The following is a 21,965-nucleotide window of genomic DNA, read 5'->3' as shown; positions in this document are numbered from 1 at the left end:
CCGAAGACCTGGACCCTGGGCCCCTCCCTCCCGACCAGGGCCGCATGGGTCTGTCAGAGAGAGGGGCCCCCTGGTCTGTGATGAGTGTGGGGATCGCCTCCCAGGGGCACCACAGAGACAGGGTGATCAGAGCAGCCAATGTCACTGCCATCCCGGCCCTCCCCAACATACCCCTTGGGTTCGTGGCTCAATTTCTTCCTGATTCAGCAGCTTCAGAAACCTCCCGCTCAGCATCTCTACTTCCGGAGTGGGTAAGGAAGAGGAGGGGGCTTAGGAGAACCTGGCAGCCTCCCTGGGCAGTTGTTATGCAAACAAAGGAAATGAGCCCTAAAAATGAAACTGAGACGCCCCAAGGGGCCAGGGTGGGAGTCACCACCCTCTGAGAACCCAGGTAGGCCAGCTTGCATCCCCTCCCCTAGGCCCAGCCCCCTGCCCCAGGACTCTAAATCCTACCTACCTTCAAGCCTCAATCTCTCAGCAACCCAACTTTACCAGTCAGCTGTTCAGGCAGCAAGAATTTGGAGCACCTACAGAAGGCGAGCAATGTGGACAGGGTAAAACTAGGCTTCTTCGAAGAGCAGTGGTTCACAGGCCTGGGTACCAGATCCTAAAGCCTCCCTAGCCCATATCACTGACCTTCTGCCTGAAAGGAAGTTCTTCCTTAGGTCTAACTGCAGTTCCTCCTGCTACAGAAAGCAGGTTCTACTGGACTATAGGCTTCTTAAGGTGCCTCTGTATTCCCAGTGCCTCTCTGTTTCTGGTACACAATAGACTTTATAAATGTTGCTGAATTAGTGCTCCTTGTTCCATCCCCAGCCTGCCCTAACCCCTGCCCTACCCACACATGAATTAAATGAGCTAATACCCTTAAGCCCTTAAACAGTGTTACAGACTCGCTTGCTAAATAATATGGAAATCAGTTACAGCCCATTCTGGAACCTGGAGTCCCCCGCCTCCTGCCTGAGCAGTCACATCACATTATTCTGTCCCCCATACTTCCTGGGTATTTCCAGGGTGGTTAGGAAGCTCAGTGTATTGCCCAAGGGACTGATGTTAGATCTCAGGAAGCACTTCCTAGAGAACAGCCAAGGGGAGTCTGGTCATCTTGGGAGAGTTGGCCAGTGGAGCAGGCCCTGGGGTCTGTGGGATAGGGTCTGAGATTTTGGGGGTGGGGAGTAGCAGGAGAGGCAAGGTCTGGAGCAAATGTGGAGCCAGGGTGCCACCTAGCGGCTCCCTCACCTCCCCACCCCAGAAGCTCTTCCTTCTGGGCCTGGGTTCTTTTTTTTTTTTTTTGAGACGGAGTTTCACTCTCATTACCCAGGCTGGAGTGCAATGGCGCGATCTCGGCTCACTGCAACCTCCGCCTCCTGGGTTCAGGCAATTCTCCTGCCTCAACCTCCTGAGTAGCTGGGATTACAGGCACGCGCCACCATGCCCAGCTAATTTTTTGTATTTTTAGTAGAGACGGGGTTTCACCATGTTGACCAGGATGGTGTTGATCTCTTGACCTCGTGATCCACCCGCCTCGGCCTCCCAAAGTGCTGGGATTACAGGCTTGAGCCACCGCGCCTGGCCATACCTGGGTTATTTTCCCTCCTCCACACTCTTCTCTAAAGAAGGCAGTAACTTTTTGGGTGCCCAAAACAGGAGAGGCATTTTTCTTGCATTGCTTTATTTAATCTCTCCCCCAGCCCTTCCATCACCTTTTTTGAGGATAAGAAACCCAGAGATTAACTTGCCCAAGATCACTCAGCCTGGATTTGAGCCCAAGGCTCAGACTCCAAAACCCATCTGCTACATCTCCCAGGTCTTCGGCCAAGGCAGCTGTGAGCAAAAAGGGAAGTGTCAGCTTCCGGGCAAGGCAAGGGCAAAGGGGGATACAGGACAAGGGGGAAAGTACCAGTGCCTGGGACGGACCCATCATTCAGGCAGGGGGTGTGGGGTATCCCCCATGCTTAGAAACCACCCAGCATCACAGCTGCAACAGCACTTTATTGGAATCTGAGTCTACAGTTCATATCAGGAGGTGAGGCTACCGGAGAAGCAGGGGTGAAAAAGGGGACTTCACCCCTGGGGACAGTTGCCTCCAAATCTAACAAAACCCCAGGGAAAGTCCTCGTGCTGGGCCTCGAGCCAGCAACTCTAGTCAAATCCCAGGGGCGCCAGTCAGCATGTGGAAACAAAGGGGCCCACTCTGGGGACATACACGCAAGAGGATAAAAGCTCTTTGGCTTCAGAATCAGATTGCCTTCCCCCCACCCCATCCCAAAACAGGCTTCTCTCCCATCTCCCCCTTCACATTGGCAAAACACAAGCTCACGTCCCAGGGCCTGGAGTATTTGCATACATTTGCATAGATAGCAGGTCCAGCTAAGGCCTTTTTCTAGAGAAAGTGGCATCAGTGCAGGGCTGGTGATTTTGCTCTACTCCGTGAAGGATATCCAAGGACACCAAACAAGCCGGGACAGAGTGCAGCTCCAGGAGTTAGATAACGCTGGGATCTTGGGCCGGACCCAGGCCAAGGCCATTCCCCATGGGGCAAGGCGTCAGCCCCGGTGGTGGTGGCCATGCCCCTCCCTGGGCCCCACAACTCTTGGGCTCTGCGAGTGCTTGTCCTTCTTCCCTGACCTGTGGGAAGACGAGCAGGGGAGAAAGAGGCCTTTAGGGGACAATACACGTGGTGAAAAGGGTTCCCCAAGGAGAGAGGACCCTGCTCCTCCCAGTGAAGCTGACTCAGGCAGGCACCGCCAACCATATGGGGGGAAACCCTGTTCTCCCAGGATGAAGGCTCCAGTGAGGGAGGCAGGAAGGTGGGGATCTCCCTCATCCCTTGGGCCATGCAAGTAGGGGCAGGGCAGGGCAACTCAGAAGAAAGAACTCCCCCGCCTGAAAAGGGGACTGCTCTCGGGTAGGCGAAGGCCGTTTCCTGCCCTCAAGGGAAGAAAGGAAGCAGACCTGGATACCTTCTCTAAGGGAAGCCAGCTGGGGACCAAAAGTAAGGACAGCATCCTCAAACTAACGGCCCTTGCTCCTCACATCCTCCCAACTGCCTCTGTCCCACCTGATTCAACTCCCCACAGTTGCCCACCTCTTCTTCAGTGCTTTGTCTCCAAAGAAGTGGCTGAAGATGAAGTCCTCAAAGTCATCTACTTCATCATCATCACCTGTCTGTTGCACAGCCACCTCCTCCAAGCTGTCCTCCAGGGCATCCACAAAATCCCGGAAGCGGAGGCGGTCATGACGGAAGATGCCGTCCTCGCCAAAGAAAGCAGGTGAGAGGGGTAGCTCCTTGGTCAGCTGCCCAGCCCAGGGCAGCCGTGCCAGGTATGTTCTTAGCAGAGAGGCCAGCTCCTGTTGCCGCACTGGGGCTAGCTCTGCGCCGAAGAAAGTCAGGCCCTCCTGCCGGGCACACTCGTCCACACCTGAACAGCCCTGGGGCGCCCGGTACTTGGGCCTCAGCAGCTCTGCCCAGGATGGCAGAGGGTCATGGCTGTCCTTAGTCCCTTCCCTCCACCGAGGTTGCTTTTGCTTTTCTCCAGAGGAGCGGAAGCTACCACTTTTCCTTGGGGGTTCCTTAGGGCCCTGTCGCTTGCCCTCCTTCTTGCTCCCCCACTCCTCCGCCCCCGGCCTGCCCTCCTTCCACTTTCCTGCCAGCTCCCTGTCCTCCTGAACTCCCCAGTTCTTCTTCCGTTCCCGGCCAGATTCTTCCTTCTCAGGCTTCCAGTGCTCAGCCTTCCGGCCCCTCTGCCCATCCCACCACTTTTCCTTTCCACTCCCCTCCCTGGAATTCTGGAAGTGGGACTTCTGATGCCAGGCCTCTGAGGCATTGGCAGAGACCCCAGGGTCCTGGCCCCAGTTCCCCAGGCCCTGCAGTTTCTGGGCCAATCTGTGGCCCAGCTCAGCCAAGCCAGCGTGAGCTGGGCCCCCGCGGCTGGCATCCTGTAAGCTCCTCTCCAGATCTTGCTGTACAGACCCCAGCAGCCGCCGCTGCCTCTCCAACTCTTGCCTTAATGCCTGTGCCTCAGCCTCCAGCTGTTCCTTCTGCTTCAGGAAGCTGAGTTCTGGCTCCTGCTCCCTGGGGCCTTGCTCCTTGATGGCCTTGTCACCCTGTGGGCCTCTACCCCAACTGAGGCACACCCCATCTGTGCCCCGGACACAGTCGGCCTCCAGCCCCTGGAGCCGGGCCCGCAGCTGCTGCAGCTCTGACTCCAGAGACCGCTGGAAGGCTTCGCCCTGCTGCAGAGCTCCCCGGAGCCGGGTATTCTCCTCCTCTAGCCCTTTGGGCTGGTGCATCAGGCGCTGAAGCTCTTCTTTCTGGGCCTGGAATATAGTTTGGGATGAAGGAAGTCACAAAAAGTTCTTGTCAGGCTAGGCCCAATGCCTTCTACCCCAATTCCATTTCACCATAGTGGACAGGTGGCCTGAGCCCCTTTTATGGCCTGGAACACCCAGAGGATTTGGGTTTCATTCTCCACCCCATCTCCATCATGAATGAGACACAGGGATCCCCAAATTCCATCCTGGGTCTCAGCATCTATGTCTTTTTTTTTTTTTTTTTTAAAGACAGGGTTTCACCGTGTTGGTCAGGCTGGTCTTGAACTCCCGACCTCAGGTGATCCGCCCACCTTGGCCTCCAAAGTGCTTGGATTACAGGCGTGAGCCACCGCACCCAGCTTATGTCCTTATATAAGCACACACTTCCTAGATTCACCAGTATGTGGCTGTCATGGCCTTACTTCCACCTCCCATACCTGGAACACTGTTCATTGATCATGGCACTTGGCATGAGCCTTGGCATGGTCTTTAGATCCTTTTCCACACAGTGCTCCAGGCAGACCACACCAATCAATCACAGGTGATACCATGTATGTTTCACATGCCATGTGGAACAGGTATGGCAGCCCTGGCCCAAACCATAGCACAAGGGAGGTGAACGGAGAACTGGGAAGATGCCGTGACTACAGCGGGAGAGGGGAGGGTCAGGATGTGTGGGCAAATAGGAAATACTCCTTTTTGGGGAGGACGCTGAGACAGACACCTGGCCTAGGTTGGTTACCCTAGCCCAGCCCTTCCTGCCTGTGCCCACCTGCAGCTGGGCCTGCAGCAGCCGGATGTCCTGGTTCTCCTTGGCCAGCTTGTCCAGCAGAAGACCCATGTTCTGCAGGCTGGGGACACTGTCAGGAGGCATTGAGGCCTGCAGCTGTTCCCTTAGCCCATCCTGAGGGCAGAAGAACCTGTTACCCCATGCTACCCCCCAGCCCAGGTTCTCCCCAGCCAGGCCCCACATGCCTCTAGAGGCATTCACACATACCTGCCTGTCCCCCACAGCATCCAGCAGCTCAGGGTCCGACCCAGTGTCCGGAAGGACCTGCTCCCCTTCCTCCATGGGCCCTATGGAAAGGGAAGTCCTGAGACTGGTCCCGAGGCACACAGAGCCCATTCCCCCCACACCCTCCCACTCATAGTCACCGCTCCTGCTGGGGATCCACCCTGTGGCTGAGAGGTCGGTGCGGTAAAGGACCATGGGGCCCCCTGAACAGCTGACAAGGCCAATAACTGAGAAACAACTGTGAGCCCCCAGCACCGCTACTCCTGACCTAGAGAACCAGAGAACACACACAACCCCCCAGCACAGGCCACGCCCCTCCCTACTCACCAGTCTCAGACTCTGGGAGGCCACCTGAGGACAGAGACAGAGGAGTCTGGTGAGGCCCTCGGGGAGGGGTGAGGTGAGGTAAAGAGAGAACACGGCAGGAGGGCAGGCAGGCAGGTGTGGAAGCCCAAAGCCCCACCCATAGAGGTACCACTCACCTGAGAAGAGGAGGACCCCCAGGCCCAGCAGAACCAGGGCCCCGAGGAGGCACATGTTGAGGGAGATGCCCAGCTCCCCGCCTGCACCCTCACCCCCAGCCTGGTTCTCCACAGCCAGCGGCGCCATGGGCTGAGCTGGGCCAGCCACCCGACCCCGCCGTCTCCGCAGACCTTCCACGTCCACGTCTGTGTCATCCTCACTGCTGGAGCAGTGGCCCTCCTCCCTGATCCAAGCTAGGAGAGCAGATAGGGACAGGGCAGTGAGGTGACTGGAGAGATGGGAAGACACAGGGAGAGAGGGGAAGCAGAGGAAGGCACAGGGAGGTCCTCAGTCCTGACCCCAGAGAGGGGCACATGCAGATCCTGCCCACTTTGGCCTGGACATCGATGACTGCCCCTGCCCATCTACAGGCAGGAGACAGTGCTGTCGATCTCCAAGCTATTAAAGGCTTTTCATCCTGAAAGCATCCTCCTTCCGCAGTGTGCACCATGCATCAAACTTCTGCAGCTGTCACCACCCTCCTGGGTCCCCTCCAAACTCTCTGGCTACTCCTTCCTGTTCTCCCTCCCTGGCACTTCCCTGATCCTAGAGGAGGTGGTCTCCCTGGCACCACTTCAGGTTCTCTGCTCTTCTCACTGTACACACAGTCACAACTATCTCATACCACTGACACCCCCTTCAGCGATGAGTCCTTATTGTGTAACTCCTGACTCGGCCTCCCAGAGCTCCGGGCCTGTTTGTGTGACTGCCTACCAGCCATCCCGCTGAGACCACACATTCAACACACCGCCCTGCAAACTGCCTCTTTTCTGGTGTTTCCCCAATTCAGCGACAGGTACTGCCACTGCCATCTAGCTAACCGAAGTGCTCCCGCTCCACCTCACACCCCAACAGTTTCACAGTTCTATACTTAAACATCCCAACAGTGCACCCCTCTCCACAACCCACACTGCACCTGCCTTAGTTCAGGTCTGCATCTTCTTTCTCTTTTTATTTTTTTTAAACATTTTTAAATTTTTATTTATTTTTACTTTTTGAGACAGGGTCTGTCTGACTCTGTCACCCAGGCTAGAGTGCAGTGGTGCGATCACAACTCACTGTAATCTCTGCCTCCCAGGCTCAAGCAATCCTCCCACCTCATCCTCCCAAGTAGCTGGGACTACAGGCATGCGTCCTTATGCCTGGCTAATTTGCTTTTCTTTTTTTTTTTTTGTACTTTTTGAGGACATGGTTTTTCACCATGTTTCCCAGGCTGGTCTCAAACTCCTAAGCTCTCAAGTGATCCACCCACCTCGGCCTCCCAAAGTGCTAGAATTATAGGTGTGAGCCACCACACCCAGCCTATTGACTTATTTATTTATTTTTGAGGCAGAGTCTCCCTCTGTCACCCAAGCTGGAGTACAACGATACAATCTTGGCTCACTACAACCTCCACCTCCTGGATTCAAGCAATTCTCCGGCCTCAGCTTCCCAAGTAGCTGGGATTACAGGCGCACGCCACCACACCAGCTAATTTTTGTATTTGAAGTAGAGATGGGCCTCACCATATTACCCAGGCTGGTCTCAAACGCCTGACCTCAGGTGATTCACCCACCTCAGCCTCCCAAAGTGCTGCGATTACAGGCATGAGCCACCGCGCCCAGCCAGCTATTTTAATTTTCTTTAGAGACAGGGTCTTGCTCTGTTGCCCAGGCTGGAGTGCAGTGGGATGACCGTCGCTCACTGCAGCCTTGAATTTCTGGGCTCAAGCGATCTTCCCACCTCAGCCTCCCAAAGTGCTGGGATTACAGGCGCAAGCCACATGTCCGGCCCGGGTCTGCCTCGTCTTTGCCTGACCACTGCAGTTGCCTCCTAAATGGCCCCCAGGCCCTCCATCCTGTCACTCTTCAACAGGGACAAACTCCTATACTCCTCCACCACAAGCCTAGAACAGAGCTCCTTGGCACAAGCCAGGTGGTCCCCACTCCTTTGCTGATGCTGCAGCCTTGGCCTAGAACATTCTCTTTCCCCTGCCCTGTCTACCAAAAGCTGGCTCTGTGCCCAGGACTCCACTCCGATGTCACCTCTCACTGTCCCAGACTCTCCCTTGCCCTCAACCTGTCCCCTGACTGAATGGCCTCTCCCTCCTTTGGGAGTACCTTAGTTACACTTCTGTACCTCTCTTAGGTCTGACATGCATCTGGCCCAGTCTGATCTGCCGCTTACATAGATGCCCCCCACCATCCCTCCCCACAGGCCCAGAGCCAGCACAAGAAAAGGACTCCAGAAATGAGGGTTGAATTTAGAAGCAAGAAAAGAGGAAGCCCCCAGGGCAGAGAGGAAAGAGTCAACCAGATGTGGGCCCTGCCCCTTACCAGCAGTGTGACCTTGGTCAAGTCATTCAACCTTTCTGGGCCTCAATATTCCAGGGGTAGTGGTGAAAAAGGAGGGCACCAAGCTGCTCAGCCCCAGGGCCTGGACCACAGCATGTGCTCGGTCGTGATTGCTTATCCGTCTCCCATACCTTCTAGAAGGAGAGTGACAGAAGAGGCAAGGAGGACTCTCACCTGCTTTGGGGGTTGAAGGCAGGCTCTGTGGCGGACTCTGGCTATCCTGGTCCTGTGTATCTGGTCCCAGACCTGTCACCACGGAGGTCTCCTGCAAGTCTCCCTGGACGGCTGTGTCTCCTGGGCCAGAAGGCTCCACACCACAAACATCACCTTCCAGGGTGCCCTGACGCAGATGCAGCAGTGAGCAGCTGCTCGCTCTCCCTCCTCCCCAACTCCCACAGGGAAGCTCCTCACCTTGACCTCAGTCTCCTCTGTCAGAACGGTGCCAGACTGGGGGCTTTCAGTCTGGAAGAGCATCCCTGTGGTAGGAGAAAAGGCCCAGAAAAACCCACTGCCCCAGCTGAATTTCCCATGCAGGCCTCTGTCTCCCACAGGCCTCTACCAGGTTGGAAGGGGCAGGAAAAAGCCAGGATGGAATGAGAAAAGGGGTTTGTCAACTGAGATTAATGAAGGAACTAAAACTAACCAGCCTCCCTTTCTCTGAGGAAACTGGGAAACCCCAAGACATGGAAAATAGCTTGTCTGGTAAGCTACGTCCTAAGAAGGGCCTGGTACCTTCGCCATCCACAGTCCCAGCTAATTCTTCCCCATCTGCCTTGGAGGGGCTGCGAGGGGCCTGCAGGGTTCTCTCGGGTTCTGGGTCCCTCCTGGAGGCCGGGCCAAGCGTCTCCACGGGCAGGCTCTGGGAGGAGGAGTGCAAGGAGTGCAAGGGGCCCGAGAATGGGCCCCCAGCCCACAACTCAGAATCACACACACTCAGTCATGAACCGGCCCGAAAAGGGGCTCAGGACAGGACCAAGTGCTTGGCCATTCCCCAGCCTCACTCACGGAGAGGAGGAACTTTGAGGGACCAGGTTTCCACTACACAGAGAAGCACCACCAGACCAAGGCACTGGATGCAGTACAAACCTGGGGCCCTGCCTGCAGGAGGCCAGCTGGAGCCCAGATCTCCCTTCCCTCAAGATCAGCAGCATTTCCTTCCCCGTAGATGAACAACCCAGATATTACCATATTACGGGTGGGAGGAAGGCGAGAGAACAAAGTCCCCTGGGTGCCTCCTGGGGCGTCCCTGCAGCTGCCCTCTCAACTGGCCAACTATTTCCATCTCCCAAGCCTTTCTGGCCTTCCCCACTGGCCCCTGACACTCCCCGGACACCCGTCTCCCAGCAGCTGATCACAGAGGCCCAACCCACGCCAGCCACAAACAGCCTGTCTCCAGGGTGCTGTCAGCCTGCACATCCAGGCTTGGCTGCACAGCCTGAGCCTCTTCCCTCTGCATACTCCCCTTCTGCAAGCCCCTGGCTTGCCACCCACCCTGTGGCTCCTATTATCCCTTTGAGAATAATGTTTCACTTTAGTATGTGTCTTTGCCATTTTCAAAGCATTTTTATTCTCGTGGTCTCCCCTACAAGGCAAAAATCATGACCCCCATTTTACAGGAGAGGACAGAGGGGTGAAATGGCATGCTCAAGGTCCCCCAGCTGTCAGCAAAACACCTCAGCAGGAGGCCAGGGCTCTGAGAGCCTGGTGCCTGTCTGTGCATACCTGCCTTCCCTCTGCCAGCGAGCCCCAGTCCATGTGTCCTGCTCCAGTATCATCCCCAAAGTCAACTCCTTACTCCCAGCTAGGTTCCTCAAGGGCACCTCAAACTCCACATGTTGAAACCAAGCTCCTCCCTCCTTCCCTCCTGGTATCTCTAATACACAAAGCCATCACTCGGTCCTGGAACGCTTAGAGATGCCTTCAACAAATTTGTGCCACCCCTTCTCTAGCCACTCAGTTCCCCATCCCTGCCAGCCCCCTTCTCCCTTCTCAGTGGGCTCCTGCTCCACCAACTGCTACCTGGACCACTGCAGGAGCCGTCAAAACACTCTCTTCCTGTTCCCACCCAGCCCACACAGTGGCTTCACCCGCTGTCCAAGACAACGACTGTCCTGATCCCTCTAACTCAAAGCCCCACACGGATTTCCCATCAGGATGAGGCCTCAATGCCTCAGCCAGGCCCTCCAGGTCTCTTCTAGGGGTTCCCAGGCTCTGCCCCCAACCTCACTCCAATACTGGCTCTGACCCACACCTCTACATCCCCCATGGGCTCCCCACAGTCTCGCCCAGCATGGCTTTCCCCGCTATCGCCTCGGGACCTTTGCTCACACTGGTCTCTCCATCTGAAGTCCCTCCCTACTTCTCTCAGCTTATCCAACTGGTACCCTTCCCTCATGGCATGGACCAAGTGCCAATAACTGCCCCCTGGGGCCAGATCTCCTTCTTCCTGCTCCTGGAGATCCTCTAACAGCCAGCAGGGAAGTGATGTAGGTGACCATTAGGACTAAGGAAAGGAACCCACCCAGAAAGAAGCCCAGCACTGCAGAAACACCCCCCAACCCCACCCCCACGGTTCCCAGGCCCGTTCTTCCTACCTCGGAGCCAGCAAGCACCCAGCTATTATCAGAGTCTGGGCAGGAGGCCATAGTTGCTGAAGTCTCTGAGGCTGCTGTGGCTGCCACCTGGAGAAGAAAGCTCTCTTAAGGATGGGAGCTCCCTTCAGGAGAGGCTGGACACAGAAAGCAGCCTTGGTTGGGTTCCAAGGTTCAAGTGCTGGGCAGCAGCCTCCAGAACCAAGCCCAGTTCCAGTCCTTCTCTCCCTGATACCTCAACTCTTCTAAGCAGTATTTGCCTTGCAAATTAGAATCTGCCAAGAGCCACAGAGAAGCCAGCTCTTCCAGGGACCAGCAGGGTCTTGGAAAACTGAACTGACCTTGAAAGGTCAAAGTAGCATAGGCTGGAAAGGCTCTGGGGAATTCCAGTCCAACCCCCTGACATTATAGTCAGGGAAGATGACGTCCAGAAAGGCTGACAGACTTGCCTTGCCAATAAGAAAACTTGTTAGTATGAGCAAGGAAAACAACACAGCCCTCCCTTCACAACACCAGGCACCTCCACAATCACTACCTTCTCCCTCAGGACCTGGAAGGGAAGACTAGATGGCCTCCTTCAGCCCTCAGTCTCCCACCACTAGCCCAGCATAAGTCCTTGGTATGGTCTGGTTCAGAGGTTCTCAATCTTGGCTGTACATTGGAATCACCTATGATTCTGATTCAATTGAGTTAGGGGGTAGGCCCAGGCATGGGTCTTTAAAAACCTCTCAAACCACTGGCACAGCTTAGATCTACCTGGATTCACCTTTTGTAAGTCTCCTTGTCACTCTCACTTCTCCATCCTAAATTCTGTTTACCTTCTTAGTAATCTCCAGAGTTTGGTCGTAGGGAACTTGAAGGTGACTGGGAAAATGGATTTATAGCAACTACCATGTACACATCACTTTACAGCTTGCAAAGAATAGACAAAAATCAGACCTGTGGTCCTGCCCCCTGTTAATCTGCTCTGATTTGACAGGGACGGGGGAGGGAATCACTTCAGTTTCCAAAGCCTGATTGACAGAAAGCAGGGTAAGAAGAGAGGGATCCACCCCTGCATCCAAGGCCAAGACAGTTCCCTCAGGCAGCTCCTACCGGGACCAGGCATAAAGGGGGAAGGGTGGATGAGCTGACCTCTCAAGAGTACTGGATTGTGATCTTTCAGGAAAGGATAAATGACTGCTTCCTGAGCACTTGATAAGGAAACTCAGGAAAAGCAAAGTGAAGCTGGGAAAGTATGGCAGTTCTACCTTTAAAACCAATCACATTATCCCCTTCCGTTTGAGCTGTTTTCAAGTCCTGCGTGGTGCCCTAAATAACCGTCTGTGGCTCATGCCAGTCAAGATAGGTCTTTCTCAATTACCATCCTCCCAGACTCATGCACCCATCCCACGCGTTGATAGGAGAATGGTTGCAATGACTTCCCTGTACCAAGTCCAACAGGACACCTTGGCATGCATCTATAGGTATCCACAGAGCCACGGCTGTTCAGCCTTCCGCTTGTGGGCCCGTCCCCCGCCACTGTCATCATCTCCCCATCCCCAGTTGCTTCGTGTGACTGTTAACAGGTGGTGGCAGGAAGGAAGTGGCAGCAGCTTGGGCTGAAGTCCCTGTTTATCCCTAGCTGTATGTACAGCCTGCTCAGGTCCCCTAGAACCAGGCACCATGGCAACCACAGTGATGTCAGACCCACTGTCTCCATGGAAACCGGCAAAGGTATTTGGGTCAACAAAACAAATACTTATGAGACCCAAATAAGAGACACTCTGGAACCCCTATACTCAGGGTCCCAAACCCTGACACCTCTCTCTTGGTTAGGTTAACCGAAGATTCAAAAAATATATATCCCTCTTCTCCCAAGCCAGCATCTCACTGCCTTATTAGGAAGTTCCTTCTGCTGTCTAATCTCCACCCTTCCCTGCTGTGTTTCCAGATCTTTTTCTTTTCATCGACCTTCTGGAAGAAAATCCACCTCCACTCCCTCCCCCCACCCCCTTCTTTTCATTCAGGCAGGATTCAACAAACACCTCCTGTAAGGATTATGACAGGGCTTTCTGCTATTTCTAAAAAACAGCTAAAGGGGGAGCTCTCCCACTCAGTACAAAGCTAGGAAGTCTCGCCTCTAGTTAACTTCAACCCCTTTAACAGTTGCTCCCCCAAACCTCTGAAGCAAAGGATCTAGGGCCACTTGCCTGGGGTACCCAGAGCAAGTTCCTGTTTTGTTAGCGTCGGCACCTGGCCCTCCCCCACCAGCCCATAAATGAAAAGCAGCTCATTCCTTCTAGAGTTCCGCCTTCCCTTTTCCTTATATCACTCCCCTTCACAGGGAAACCATGGACCCCTCCCCAGCAAAGGAATTACCTGACCCAGCTCTTGCTTCGGTCTTCAGCTTAACTTGTTGCTGCCTCCCCTTCGTTTGCAGCCCAAGAGGATCACGTGACCAGAAACTGACCAATGAAAAGTCAACTTCCCCAAGGGGGCGTAAACTTTCGGCCAATAAGAGCAGAAATTGAGAGCCCGAGGAGGGGAAGGGAGGTCTAGCTACACAGCCCCTGCACTTAGGCTTACCTCCTTGTGGGCGACCAGGGTCCCAGCTGAATCTCGAGTTACCTGCCCTTCTTTCCCAATGTTTAAACAGTTTCTAGAAGGAACCTCCCAAACTGAAAGGCAGAGAGTGCCGTCTCCTGAGATGACGCGGGCAAGCAGACAGGTTGGCCCCAGGATAGACGGAGACAGCTGTGAGATGGGGGAAGGGAGAGGGACAGGTCCCAAATCCAGGGCGTGGAAATAGCCCTCCTGCCATTCTCCCCAACCTGCTCCAGCACAGATTGCTTAAAAGATGCCACTGCTACTTTAAAAAATGGTTGAGGGGTGGGAACGATGTCAAAAACATCCCAAAATGAAATTTGCTAAAACAGGAGCAGCCCCTCCCCTCACCCTTAGAGCTACACTTGCTCCCTAACCCAAACAACTGGGAGGTGGGTGGGGTGCTAAACCAAGGAGAGCTCAAGCACTTGTCTTCCAGAGGCCTTGGTGCCAAATCCGTCTGGCTCCAGGCCTGGCCCAGGAATATGCTCAGAAAGGAAACTCTGTCACAGCGGAGACATAGGGGATGGGCGGGGAAACATAGGCCTCCCTTGGCTCAGCAGCTTATACCACAGGGTCAGCTTAGGGGCCAGATCTGCCATTCCCACTCCCAGGGACCCTGGGGAGTATGTATCTCCTCAATCCCTAAGCACCCTACCCAGCAGTGATAGTGGTTCACTGCAGCCTTTTCACACAGCAACAGCAAGGAGTCCTTGTCTGGGATTTTCAAGTCATTTTATTAATCCAACAGTACAAAACACCCCCCCGCCCAACCACCGCATTCTGCCATCACTGTCTTCCAAAAAAGTAGTGGAGTGAGAGGGCCAGGGAGCAGATCCAGTAAAGACACTCCCCCAGGAGCCATTTTACAAAATGCAGGGGGGAGGAAGACAACACAAAAATAGCAACAGATAAATGAGGCCAACAGAACCACAAACACAAGAGCTGAGCGGGGTGGGGGGATGCCATCTCTGCCGTTTTAGTATGGGGGACACTGGGAGCAACACCCAGAGGCCTGCTCGCTCATTCCTCAGGGCCTCAAAGGCTGTCAGCTCCACCAGCAGGATCTTCTCTCCTCATGCCAGGAACTGAGAGAAGTGGGAATAGGGGACCACTAACTTGTCTGAGGAGGACCACACCACATGCCTGCCTTCCCCACCTCACGGAGGAACATGTAGAACCGAAAAGAACAAGCAGCAGTGAGATCCTCATCAGGCCCCAGGCCCATGTCTGGCAGGCAGTGCTTAAAAAATAAAAAAATACAAATAAAAGCCCAGTGCAGGCCTTTGGCTGAGAGGAATGAGAATTGGTTATCACCAGGCCCAAGAGGATATGAAAAAACAGCATGGAAAGAGAAGCAACAAACTCCAGGTTCTTCTACCTTTGAGTACCATGGCAATGAGGATCCCACCACATCTCCTACCCACAGGCTGTCAGAGGGCCTCATTTGGATCCTTTCATAAGCGAGAAAATGAGGTATAAGGGCTCTGCGCCTTTTCAAGCTTTCCTTCAATCAAGCCAGGAAAGTAGGGGAATAAGGGCGCTGAAAGTTGCAGAACACACGAAGTATCATGTGTAACAGATGGGCTGCAGGAAGGAGGGTACCACCGAAGTCCAGACTTCCAGGACAGCCCAAACTTCAAATATTCTGGTCTGTCAGATAACATAACCCAATTTTTGGCAAAAATGTGGTCATCAGGAGAAAAGCATGAGAGGCTGAAAAAGGACCAGTGACTTTGGTATGAGGAAGACATGTCCTGATGGCATCTCTCACCTACTGTTTTGAAGCCCCAAATCACCAAGAAACTGCCATAACCAGGGTTATGCTTCTTCAGGCTATTTGGTTCTCTGAAGGGGGAGGAGTTGGGTAAGTCTTGGAGGAAGCAAAGGAGTGGGTAGAAAAAGGGGAAAATCCCCATTTATTCCCTAAAGCTGTCTCCCAGAGCCCATAAAAGGGCTATTGCAGGGATGGCAACACAATTCCTCTGGCCAGAAACCTTTAACACGTGACTCCAAAAACTAAGGCTGGAGCTGTGGGGCTCGGTAGGGGTATTAGGCACAGGTGTTAGGGGCATCCATCATCAGCAGAGGGAACACCCCTGCCCTCTGGATCTTCCCCCAGCCCCTTTACTCTTGCAGCCACACTCCTGGGCCTCCAGAAATAGCCACAAAATGGCTCTGCTCAGCAGGGCTTTGGTTTCCTGGATCTCTGTAGATCTCAACATGTAAGTTTCTCAAAAAAGTGAGCAATCCAGGCTCTTCTGCCTGCCCACCTCAATTCCTTTTCTGCTCCCAGGAGCCACTGTTTCTGCCCCATGGGGATGGAAAGCCAGTGGAAACAAGGACCAAGAGCCAGACATCAAAAAAATCACCCTGGAAGAGCAGGGAGAGACATGTGCACTTCCCTGGGCCATTTCGCCAGCGTCACCCATCGTTAGCAGCCACAAGCTGCCCCATGCCCTCACGGATGTAGACAGACTGGATCTCCTTGGTCTTGAGGCAGAGATCACAGGCCCAGACGGCAGAGGCTTCAGTGGTCAGCAGCCCATAGGCGCTCTCAGTCATGCCTGTGCACTCACGGTGGAACCACTTCTGGCAGGAGGCCTCACACAGAATGGCATCCTGGTCGTCGTTCACCTCACTCCGACAGGCACCACATGGGTACACCAAGCCTGGGGGAGGCTGGGGCCCAGAGCCCCCACCTGCCTTGCCAGGAGGTGCCAAGTTGGCATCTGGAGTGCCCCCACCCCGCCCACTGCTGTTCGGGGGGAAACTGGGCTGGTTCCCATTAACAGCAGCAGCGGGGGAGCCTGAGTGGGGCTCCTGGGGAAAAGCAGTAGGAGCAGGTGGATTCAAGGGCTTCCCCCCATCCTCACCACCAGGGCCAGGAAAGCCAGGGTCCGGACCAGGAAAGGGACTTGTGTTGGGGGGCAGGCTGGGGAGCCCCTGACCAGGTCTCTGGAGAGGAGAAGGGCCAAAAGGAGCCCCTGGCTGAGCAAATCGTTGGGACAGAGAAGGTGGGCCCAGCTCTGGTCTCGGAGGCTGTCCCATGGTGGGTGAGATCATGGGACCAAATCCCCCCACTGGGCCTGGCATCATCTGCCCGCTAGGAGGACTAAAGTTTTGACCCAGAGGCTGGTTGAAGGGTTGGCTGGGAAAGTTCATGTTGCCTGGGGGTGGGTAGCCAGGGCCCTGGGGGGGCATGTTGAAGGCAGGGCCCATAGGATTGGGAGGGAAGGGGGGTGGCTGTCGACGAAGTGGCTGGGGACCCCCTCCACCTCCAGTGCCATAGCCTGGGGGTACCTGGCCCGCCATGCCCCCCTGCACACGGAAGCCTCCAAAGGGCACAGGACTGCCAAGGAATGGAGGGGCTGCACCCCCCACCTTAGGGGCTCCGAAGTCATCTTCAAAAGGGTTGGATGCAACCAGGTGATCCACCATGGGAGTCGGGGGTGGTGCAAATTCCGTCAGATGTGAGTATGCAGGGCCCTAGTGGGAAACAGTTGAGGGAAAGAGGGTCATGGAGGGAAGCACAGAACTAAACCAAGAGAGCACTGCCAACACAATACACATTTTGGAGGCTGATAGTGGCCAGCTCAGGTCTAAAATCAATATGGATCACAGACCGGGCCCAGTGGCTCACACCTGTAACCCTAACACTTTGGGAAGCTGAGGCAGGAGGATCCCTTGACCCCAGGAGTTTGAGCCCAGCCTAGGAAACATAGTAAGACTCTGTGACTATAAAAAAAAAAAAAAAAAAAAAAGGATGACGAGAGAGAGGTGGAGAGTGGAACCTGCATAGTGCAGTGACTGCGTTTTAAATAGGCAGAACTAGGATGAAATCCCAGCTCTGACCCTGAACAACCTCAAGACTGTGGAGCACATATTTAACATTTTTAACCCCCAGATTTCTCGTCTGTAAAATAGAGATAATGCCTATCTCCCCAACCGGTTGAAGCATGTTAGCACAATCCCTGGCACTAAAAAAAGGCTCAGTAAGTGGTAGATACTACATTCTCATCATGAGGAAACCAGGATAGGAAACATGGAAGAGACCTGGAACCCCGCCTGGTAAGAACTTTGGTCGAATCAACCACCTCTTAGGAGAGGATACTTTCTCCTATATTTGTTATAAGGTTCAGGGAAAGAACCAGAAACGGACCAAGACAGTTTTCTCTCCTCCCTGCAGCTGATGGAAGATACAAACAGATACTGGAACAGCAGAGTAGAGAGTGTCCCGCCAAGGGGCTGCTGGGAAATACTCCCACGACCAAACACCATTCACCTGAGTATTTGACTTTCTTCGCTTCTTTTCTGGGCTCTTCATTTGCAGACCTGGAAGAGCAGCAAAAGGAAGACGCAGACAAGTTTCCCTGAGGTTTCCCCAACCTCTTTTCTCTCAGCCATGCTCTGAGGAACTCCTTTGACGTCAATACATACTTGCTTATTTATTTAGCAAATGCTAACAAGGGATGCAATAGGAAAAATAGATTGTGAAGATGATCATACTCTCAGCCATGTCTTCCTTTAAATGAGAGATGTCCCATCTTTCGAGATCCTCAAGCTCCAAGTGACTACTGAATTGCATGTGGCTCCAAACCCTACAGTCCTCAATGTGTGACACCTGCCCCCAATCCCTGGAGCGCTACACCCACTCATCCTTTTCACCTGAGCCTCCCTTCAGGCCCTTCAGCCTGTGAAACACTCTCCGCCCACCATCTCTCCCCTCTGAGGTTCCCAACTCCGGGGTCTCTGCATCCCCCGCCCGTCGCAGCGCTCTCACCGGCCTTGCCCTGCTTCCTCCCGGTGCTGGGCGGCGCAGGGGGCGGTGCGGGGCCGCCACCTCCCTCCAGCTTGTCCGGTGGGGGCGGCGCCGAGGCGGCCATGGAGTGGGGGACCGGGGTCAGCGGCGGCGGCGGGGGATGGAGGCGCCCTCGGGCTGCACCATCGCCCAGAAAGGGAGTCAGAGGCAGCACAGGCCCCCGAGCTGCAGCAACCCCAATGTGCGGCGACCGGAAAGCGCCAAGCCGAAACGCGAACTGCGCGCTCTCTTCAGACTCGCTGCCCGCCAGCGGCGGCAGCAACCGGAACCGGAACTCGGCGCGGCTACCACCACTGAGCGCGGCGGGAAGGGGGAGAAAGGACCGGCCGGGGGTCTACGCTTGAAAGCCTGCGAGGGGCGAGGCGTACCACGGCACCACGCGAGTGGAGAGGGTCGTTTCCGCTAGCGGGCGGCCCACACCAGCTGACCAAGGGGCGGCGGCGGCGGCGCGCGGCGGCCCTGCTAGTGGACTGTACCATCCCGGGCGGTGGAGCCGCCGCGAAGGGGCGCGCGCGAGCCGGGGGCGCGCCCGGAAGGCCCAGGGAGCCCGGGGACCGGCGTGGGGGCGCCAGAGCCACCCCCTCCGCGGACACGACATCCCCACGGAGACGGTGGGGCGGCACGGCCCACCCTGCCACGCCCAAACTCTGCAGACCCCCAGCTTCCCTCGGCCGCCGCGACCTCCCGTCTCCCTCCCCCTCTGCCGCTGAGGGCCCGCGGCGAACACAATAGGCTTCTCAGAAGGGTTAAGAGGCCGAGGTAGAAGAAATACAGACTTTAATGAAGAGTTTTCCCTTTGGTATAAGTGAGACCCGTGGAAACCCAAACGACAACAAAAGGAGGCCAGGATGAAAACGGTGAACTCTCCCCTATCCGCAGGCCGAAGGAGGGGGCCGGCTTGCTCTGGTGTGGCTTGTAGGAGGTGCTCAGAACTGCAGCCTTCGCGTTTCCCCTCCGTGAAACTGACAGGCATTCGGGCAAACTTCTGCCTCTCGGCCTCCCGGTAAGAGGCCCAAGTTTTTCTCGTCCTATCTGGAAATCAGTTTCATCTGCCTCAGGTCTCTGATATAAAAGATAATGCTGCCGATCCCAGTTACCTCACAGGCCTGGGCGAGGAAAATGCCAAGAGCTGTAAAAGGTCTTGGAAAAGTCAAAAAGGTGATGTATAAATGTAATAATTGATTATCATTTTGTGCTCAAGAATAAGCCATGGAAAACAATTAGGAAAGTAAGTCTACAGCCCTAAAATATATGCATATAAAATTTTAAAAGAATGCAGTTCCAACTCTGCAGATGGTATTTGGGGATTGTCTACTGCTTTAGAGTTTCAATGCCCCTTTTCTCACCTCCACAAAATCCACTTGGGAGAGTTAACTGTACAAGGGGCCCAAATTCGTCACCCCACTCCCCCATCCCAAATGGGAGGCAGGGCACAGGCTCGAGGAGGAAGGGCTACACTTTGGCTGTAGAGTACAACAGGCATGCAACATGGGAGGGCGGGCCTTATGAAATGTATATACAGACCCCTTGGGGTGAGGGGCCCCGGCCAGGAGGCACTGAGCAAGGGAGGGGTCCATCTCCCCCCTGGCCGGGAGGGGGGCTCTGGGGCAATCTCTAAGGGTTGCGTATCCCCAGGGAGAGGGGACAGCTGCCACTCCTGCCTCTGTTCTCCCAGCCCAAACTGGAGAGGATGCTGAGCAAGGAGAAGACAGGTCCCAGAAGCCAAGAAGGTGTTGGCATCCCTGTGATTGAACTCAGGGGCCCAAGAACTCTGCATAAAATATCTTCAGACCTAAGAGATGGTCAAAGGCACAAAGTTTAAACATGGGGGTTGGGGGGCATTGGGAGGGGTCTGGGGTACCCTGAAGCCCAGAGGTGTGATTCGTTCCCCCTTGCCCAGAAGGGTGACTGTTCCACTGGGCCTGTCACCACAAGACATTTTCTATGACAAGCACTCACCTTCTTGGGGAAGGGGCATCAGGTTGGCACAGGAAAGGCCCAGGTAAGGGGCCACTCTGTACATTAATACTTTGGTGATTAATGTTTGGGGAGAAGTAGGATTCTCCCCCAGGCTTCTTGACTCAAACCCTCTCACTCAGCTGGATACAAAACCCAGTGTCCACACTACTCCCAGCTCTGACACAAGGCCAAGCCCACAGAACACTCCCAAATGAGGTCCCGAGAGTTAGGGAATAGGGCGGAGGGAACTGGAGGGCATCTTCTGGAAGACAGCGCTGGGGCAGATCACAGTTTCCGCTCAACAGGTTGCTGTAGACACAGTTCGCTGCCCGCAGAGATGATAGGCAAGTGATTGTCCATGTGGTAGCTGATGAGGTGACTGACACTCTCAAAGCGGTGATCCTTTGTCCGAACCTGGGAGGGTGGGAAGGAAGGTGGTCAATTCAGGTGAAGAGTCAAGACCTCATCCTCCAAGGTGGAAGACTGTGAAACAGACAAGAGGCTTAAAGGAGAAAAAAATGGTGGGGGAGGGAGGGGCTTGTCAGTCCTGATCACTGAGGCTTCTCTAAAAAGAGTTGTAGGAATAGACAGGTCAGTGAAGTGGGAAAAGGCAGAGGAGACATCGACCCTGAAATGGAAGCTGAGACCTATATATCCCTTTCTTGACCTGGAGGAAGTTGGCGTATCTCAGAAGAGTATACACAGTACAAAAAAAGATGTGGAGGCCAGGTGTGGTGGCTCGTGCATGTAATCCCAGCACTCTGGGAGGCCAAGGCAGGTGGACCACTTAAGCCCGGAAGTTCAAGAACAGCCTGGGCAACATGGCAAAACCCCATCTCTACCAAAAAAAAAAAAAAAAATTAGCCAGGTATAGTGGTACATGCCTGTAGTCCCAGCTACCTGGGAGGCTGAGGTGGGAGGATTGTTTGAGCCCCGGAGGCAAAGGCTGCAGTGAGCTGTGCTGTGCCACCACCCCCCAGCCTGGGTGACAAAGTGAGACCCTATCTCATTTAAAAAAAAAAAAAAGGAAAAGGAGGGTGAGATTACTGTAGAAAACAAACAAAATTTTTTTGTTTCCAGACAGGGTCTCTGTCACCCGGGCTAGAGTGCAGTGGCACAATAATAGCTCACTGTAACCGAGAACTCCTGGGCTCAAGCCATCCTCAGGCCTCAGCCTCCTGGGCAGCCAGAACTACAGGCATGTGTCACCATTCCTGACTAATTTTTTATTTTTTTTTTTACTTTTGTAGAGATGAAGTCTCACTATGTTGCCCAGGCTGGTCTCGAACTCTGGCCTCAAGCAATCTTCCCACCTCAGCCTCTCAAAATGTTGGGCTTACAGGCTGGAGCCACCATACCTGGCTAAACAACCAGAGTTTGGAGGAACAGTAAGGCAGTACAGATAAGAGAAAGCACAACCATCTGAGTCCCAAATCTGGGGAGCTGGGGAAGCCCGTGGATCTTCTTACAAAAGGAAACTTGCAGTGTCTAGCCTCTAACCATCTGAGTTTGGGCATCACAACCTCTTCAGGGTGGTCTCCTCATTTGTCAAAAGAGGGGCACAGATGAGATGACTGCCTTCTAGCTCTGATAAGCTTACAGCTTGGGGATTTGAGGAGGAGCCAGGGCTGTGTTTATTTTGTTTTATTTTGTTTTTTTAGGCAGAGTCTCACTCTGTTGTCTAGGCTAGAGTGCAGCAGTGTGATCTCGGCTCACTACAACCTCCACCTCCCAGTTCAAGCCATTCTCCTGCCTCAGCCTCCCGAGTAGCTGAGATTACAGCTGTCTGCCACCACACACAGCTTTTTTTTTTTTTTTTTTTT

The 21,965-nt window shown here is 54.5% G+C and overlaps 4 protein-coding genes and 1 long non-coding RNA gene across 11 annotated transcripts in view; 2 read left to right on the top strand and 3 right to left on the bottom strand.

Annotated features, from left to right (window-relative positions):
- Positions 1 to 1,972: 1,972 nt before the first annotated feature.
- On the bottom strand, positions 1,973 to 13,366 carry PBXIP1 (PBX homeobox interacting protein 1). Of its 4 annotated transcripts, XM_032264885.1 has the most exons (12): positions 13,137 to 13,366; positions 10,779 to 10,865; positions 9,907 to 10,057; positions 8,917 to 9,043; positions 8,596 to 8,660; positions 8,359 to 8,524; positions 5,812 to 6,045; positions 5,657 to 5,680; positions 5,312 to 5,391; positions 5,087 to 5,218; positions 3,089 to 4,320; positions 1,973 to 2,628 (listed from the first exon to the last, which is right to left on the bottom strand). In XM_032264885.1, exons 3-12 carry the CDS (start codon positions 9,937 to 9,939, stop codon positions 2,547 to 2,549), a joined length of 2,175 nt encoding a protein of 724 aa, XP_032120776.1. In that variant the 5' UTR covers positions 9,940 to 10,057; positions 10,779 to 10,865; positions 13,137 to 13,366; the 3' UTR covers positions 1,973 to 2,546. The 4 variants fall into 4 exon arrangements, with proteins under 4 accessions (XP_032120776.1, XP_032120775.1, XP_032120777.1 ...); XM_032264884.1 differs by lacking the exon at positions 9,907 to 10,057; XM_032264886.1 differs by lacking the exons at positions 5,657 to 5,680; positions 9,907 to 10,057.
- A 711-nt stretch (positions 13,367 to 14,077) lies between these two features.
- PYGO2 (pygopus family PHD finger 2) lies at positions 14,078 to 18,450 on the bottom strand. Of its 2 annotated transcripts, none has more exons than XM_032264894.1 (3): positions 18,145 to 18,450; positions 17,647 to 17,696; positions 14,078 to 16,850 (listed from the first exon to the last, which is right to left on the bottom strand). In XM_032264894.1, exons 1-3 carry the CDS (start codon positions 18,245 to 18,247, stop codon positions 15,786 to 15,788), a joined length of 1,218 nt encoding a protein of 405 aa, XP_032120785.1. In that variant the 5' UTR covers positions 18,248 to 18,450; the 3' UTR covers positions 14,078 to 15,785. The 2 variants fall into 2 exon arrangements, with proteins under 2 accessions (XP_032120785.1, XP_032120786.1); XM_032264895.1 differs by having other exon boundaries at positions 17,647 to 17,823; positions 18,145 to 18,262.
- Positions 18,241 to 19,415, top strand: LOC116541043 (translation initiation factor IF-2). The gene is given in 5 exon segments (XM_032264899.1): positions 18,241 to 18,530; positions 18,533 to 18,591; positions 18,593 to 18,753; positions 18,755 to 18,875; positions 18,877 to 19,415. Coding segments are annotated over 5 exon segments (627 nt in total). The 5' UTR covers positions 18,241 to 18,283; the 3' UTR covers positions 18,916 to 19,415.
- SHC1 (SHC adaptor protein 1) overlaps positions 18,944 to 21,965 on the bottom strand; it is a 12,988-nt gene continuing 9,966 nt past the window's right edge. For all 3 annotated transcript variants that reach the window (XM_032264890.1, XM_032264889.1, XM_032264888.1), the window contains one exon: positions 18,944 to 20,556. In XM_032264890.1, the coding sequence (XP_032120781.1) occupies positions 20,428 to 20,556 (129 nt within the window). In that variant the 3' untranslated portion in view covers positions 18,944 to 20,427. The remainder of the gene's footprint in view (positions 20,557 to 21,965) is intronic.
- Positions 21,043 to 21,965, top strand: part of LOC116541046 — a 19,886-nt gene continuing 18,963 nt past the window's right edge. Inside the window, exon 1 of the long non-coding RNA XR_004264706.1 lies at positions 21,043 to 21,055. This is a non-coding gene — a long non-coding RNA (uncharacterized LOC116541046). The remainder of the gene's footprint in view (positions 21,056 to 21,965) is intronic.

The sequence above is a fragment of the Sapajus apella genome, unplaced genomic scaffold (assembly GCF_009761245.1).
Source record: "Sapajus apella isolate SASKATOON/1434 unplaced genomic scaffold, GSC_monkey_1.0 scaffold148, whole genome shotgun sequence".
In the NCBI taxonomy this organism is placed as follows: Eukaryota; Metazoa; Chordata; class Mammalia; order Primates; family Cebidae; genus Sapajus; species Sapajus apella.
This window is presented reverse-complemented; position numbering and strand designations above follow the sequence as displayed.

Coding starts and splice junctions, on each gene's coding strand:
- PYGO2 (XM_032264894.1), bottom strand. CDS start 18,247: ATGGCCGCCTCGGCGCCGCCCCCACCGGACAAGCTGGAGGGAGGTGGC. Junction 17,697..18,144: donor GAGGAAGCAGGGCAAGGCCG/GTGAGAGCGCTG, acceptor CTGCTCTTCCAG/GTCTGCAAATGAAGAGCCCA. Junction 16,851..17,646: donor GAAGAAAGTCAAATACTCAG/GTGAATGGTGTT, acceptor GTTTCCCACTAG/GGCCCTGCATACTCACATCT.
- PBXIP1 (XM_032264884.1), bottom strand. CDS start 10,829: ATGGCCTCCTGCCCAGACTCTGATAATAGCTGGGTGCTTGCTGGCTCC. Junction 5,681..5,811: donor GGGGGTCCTCCTCTTCTCAG/GTGAGTGGTACC, acceptor CTCTGTCCTCAG/GTGGCCTCCCAGAGTCTGAG. Junction 5,219..5,311: donor ATGCTGTGGGGGACAGGCAG/GTATGTGTGAAT, acceptor TTCTGCCCTCAG/GATGGGCTAAGGGAACAGCT.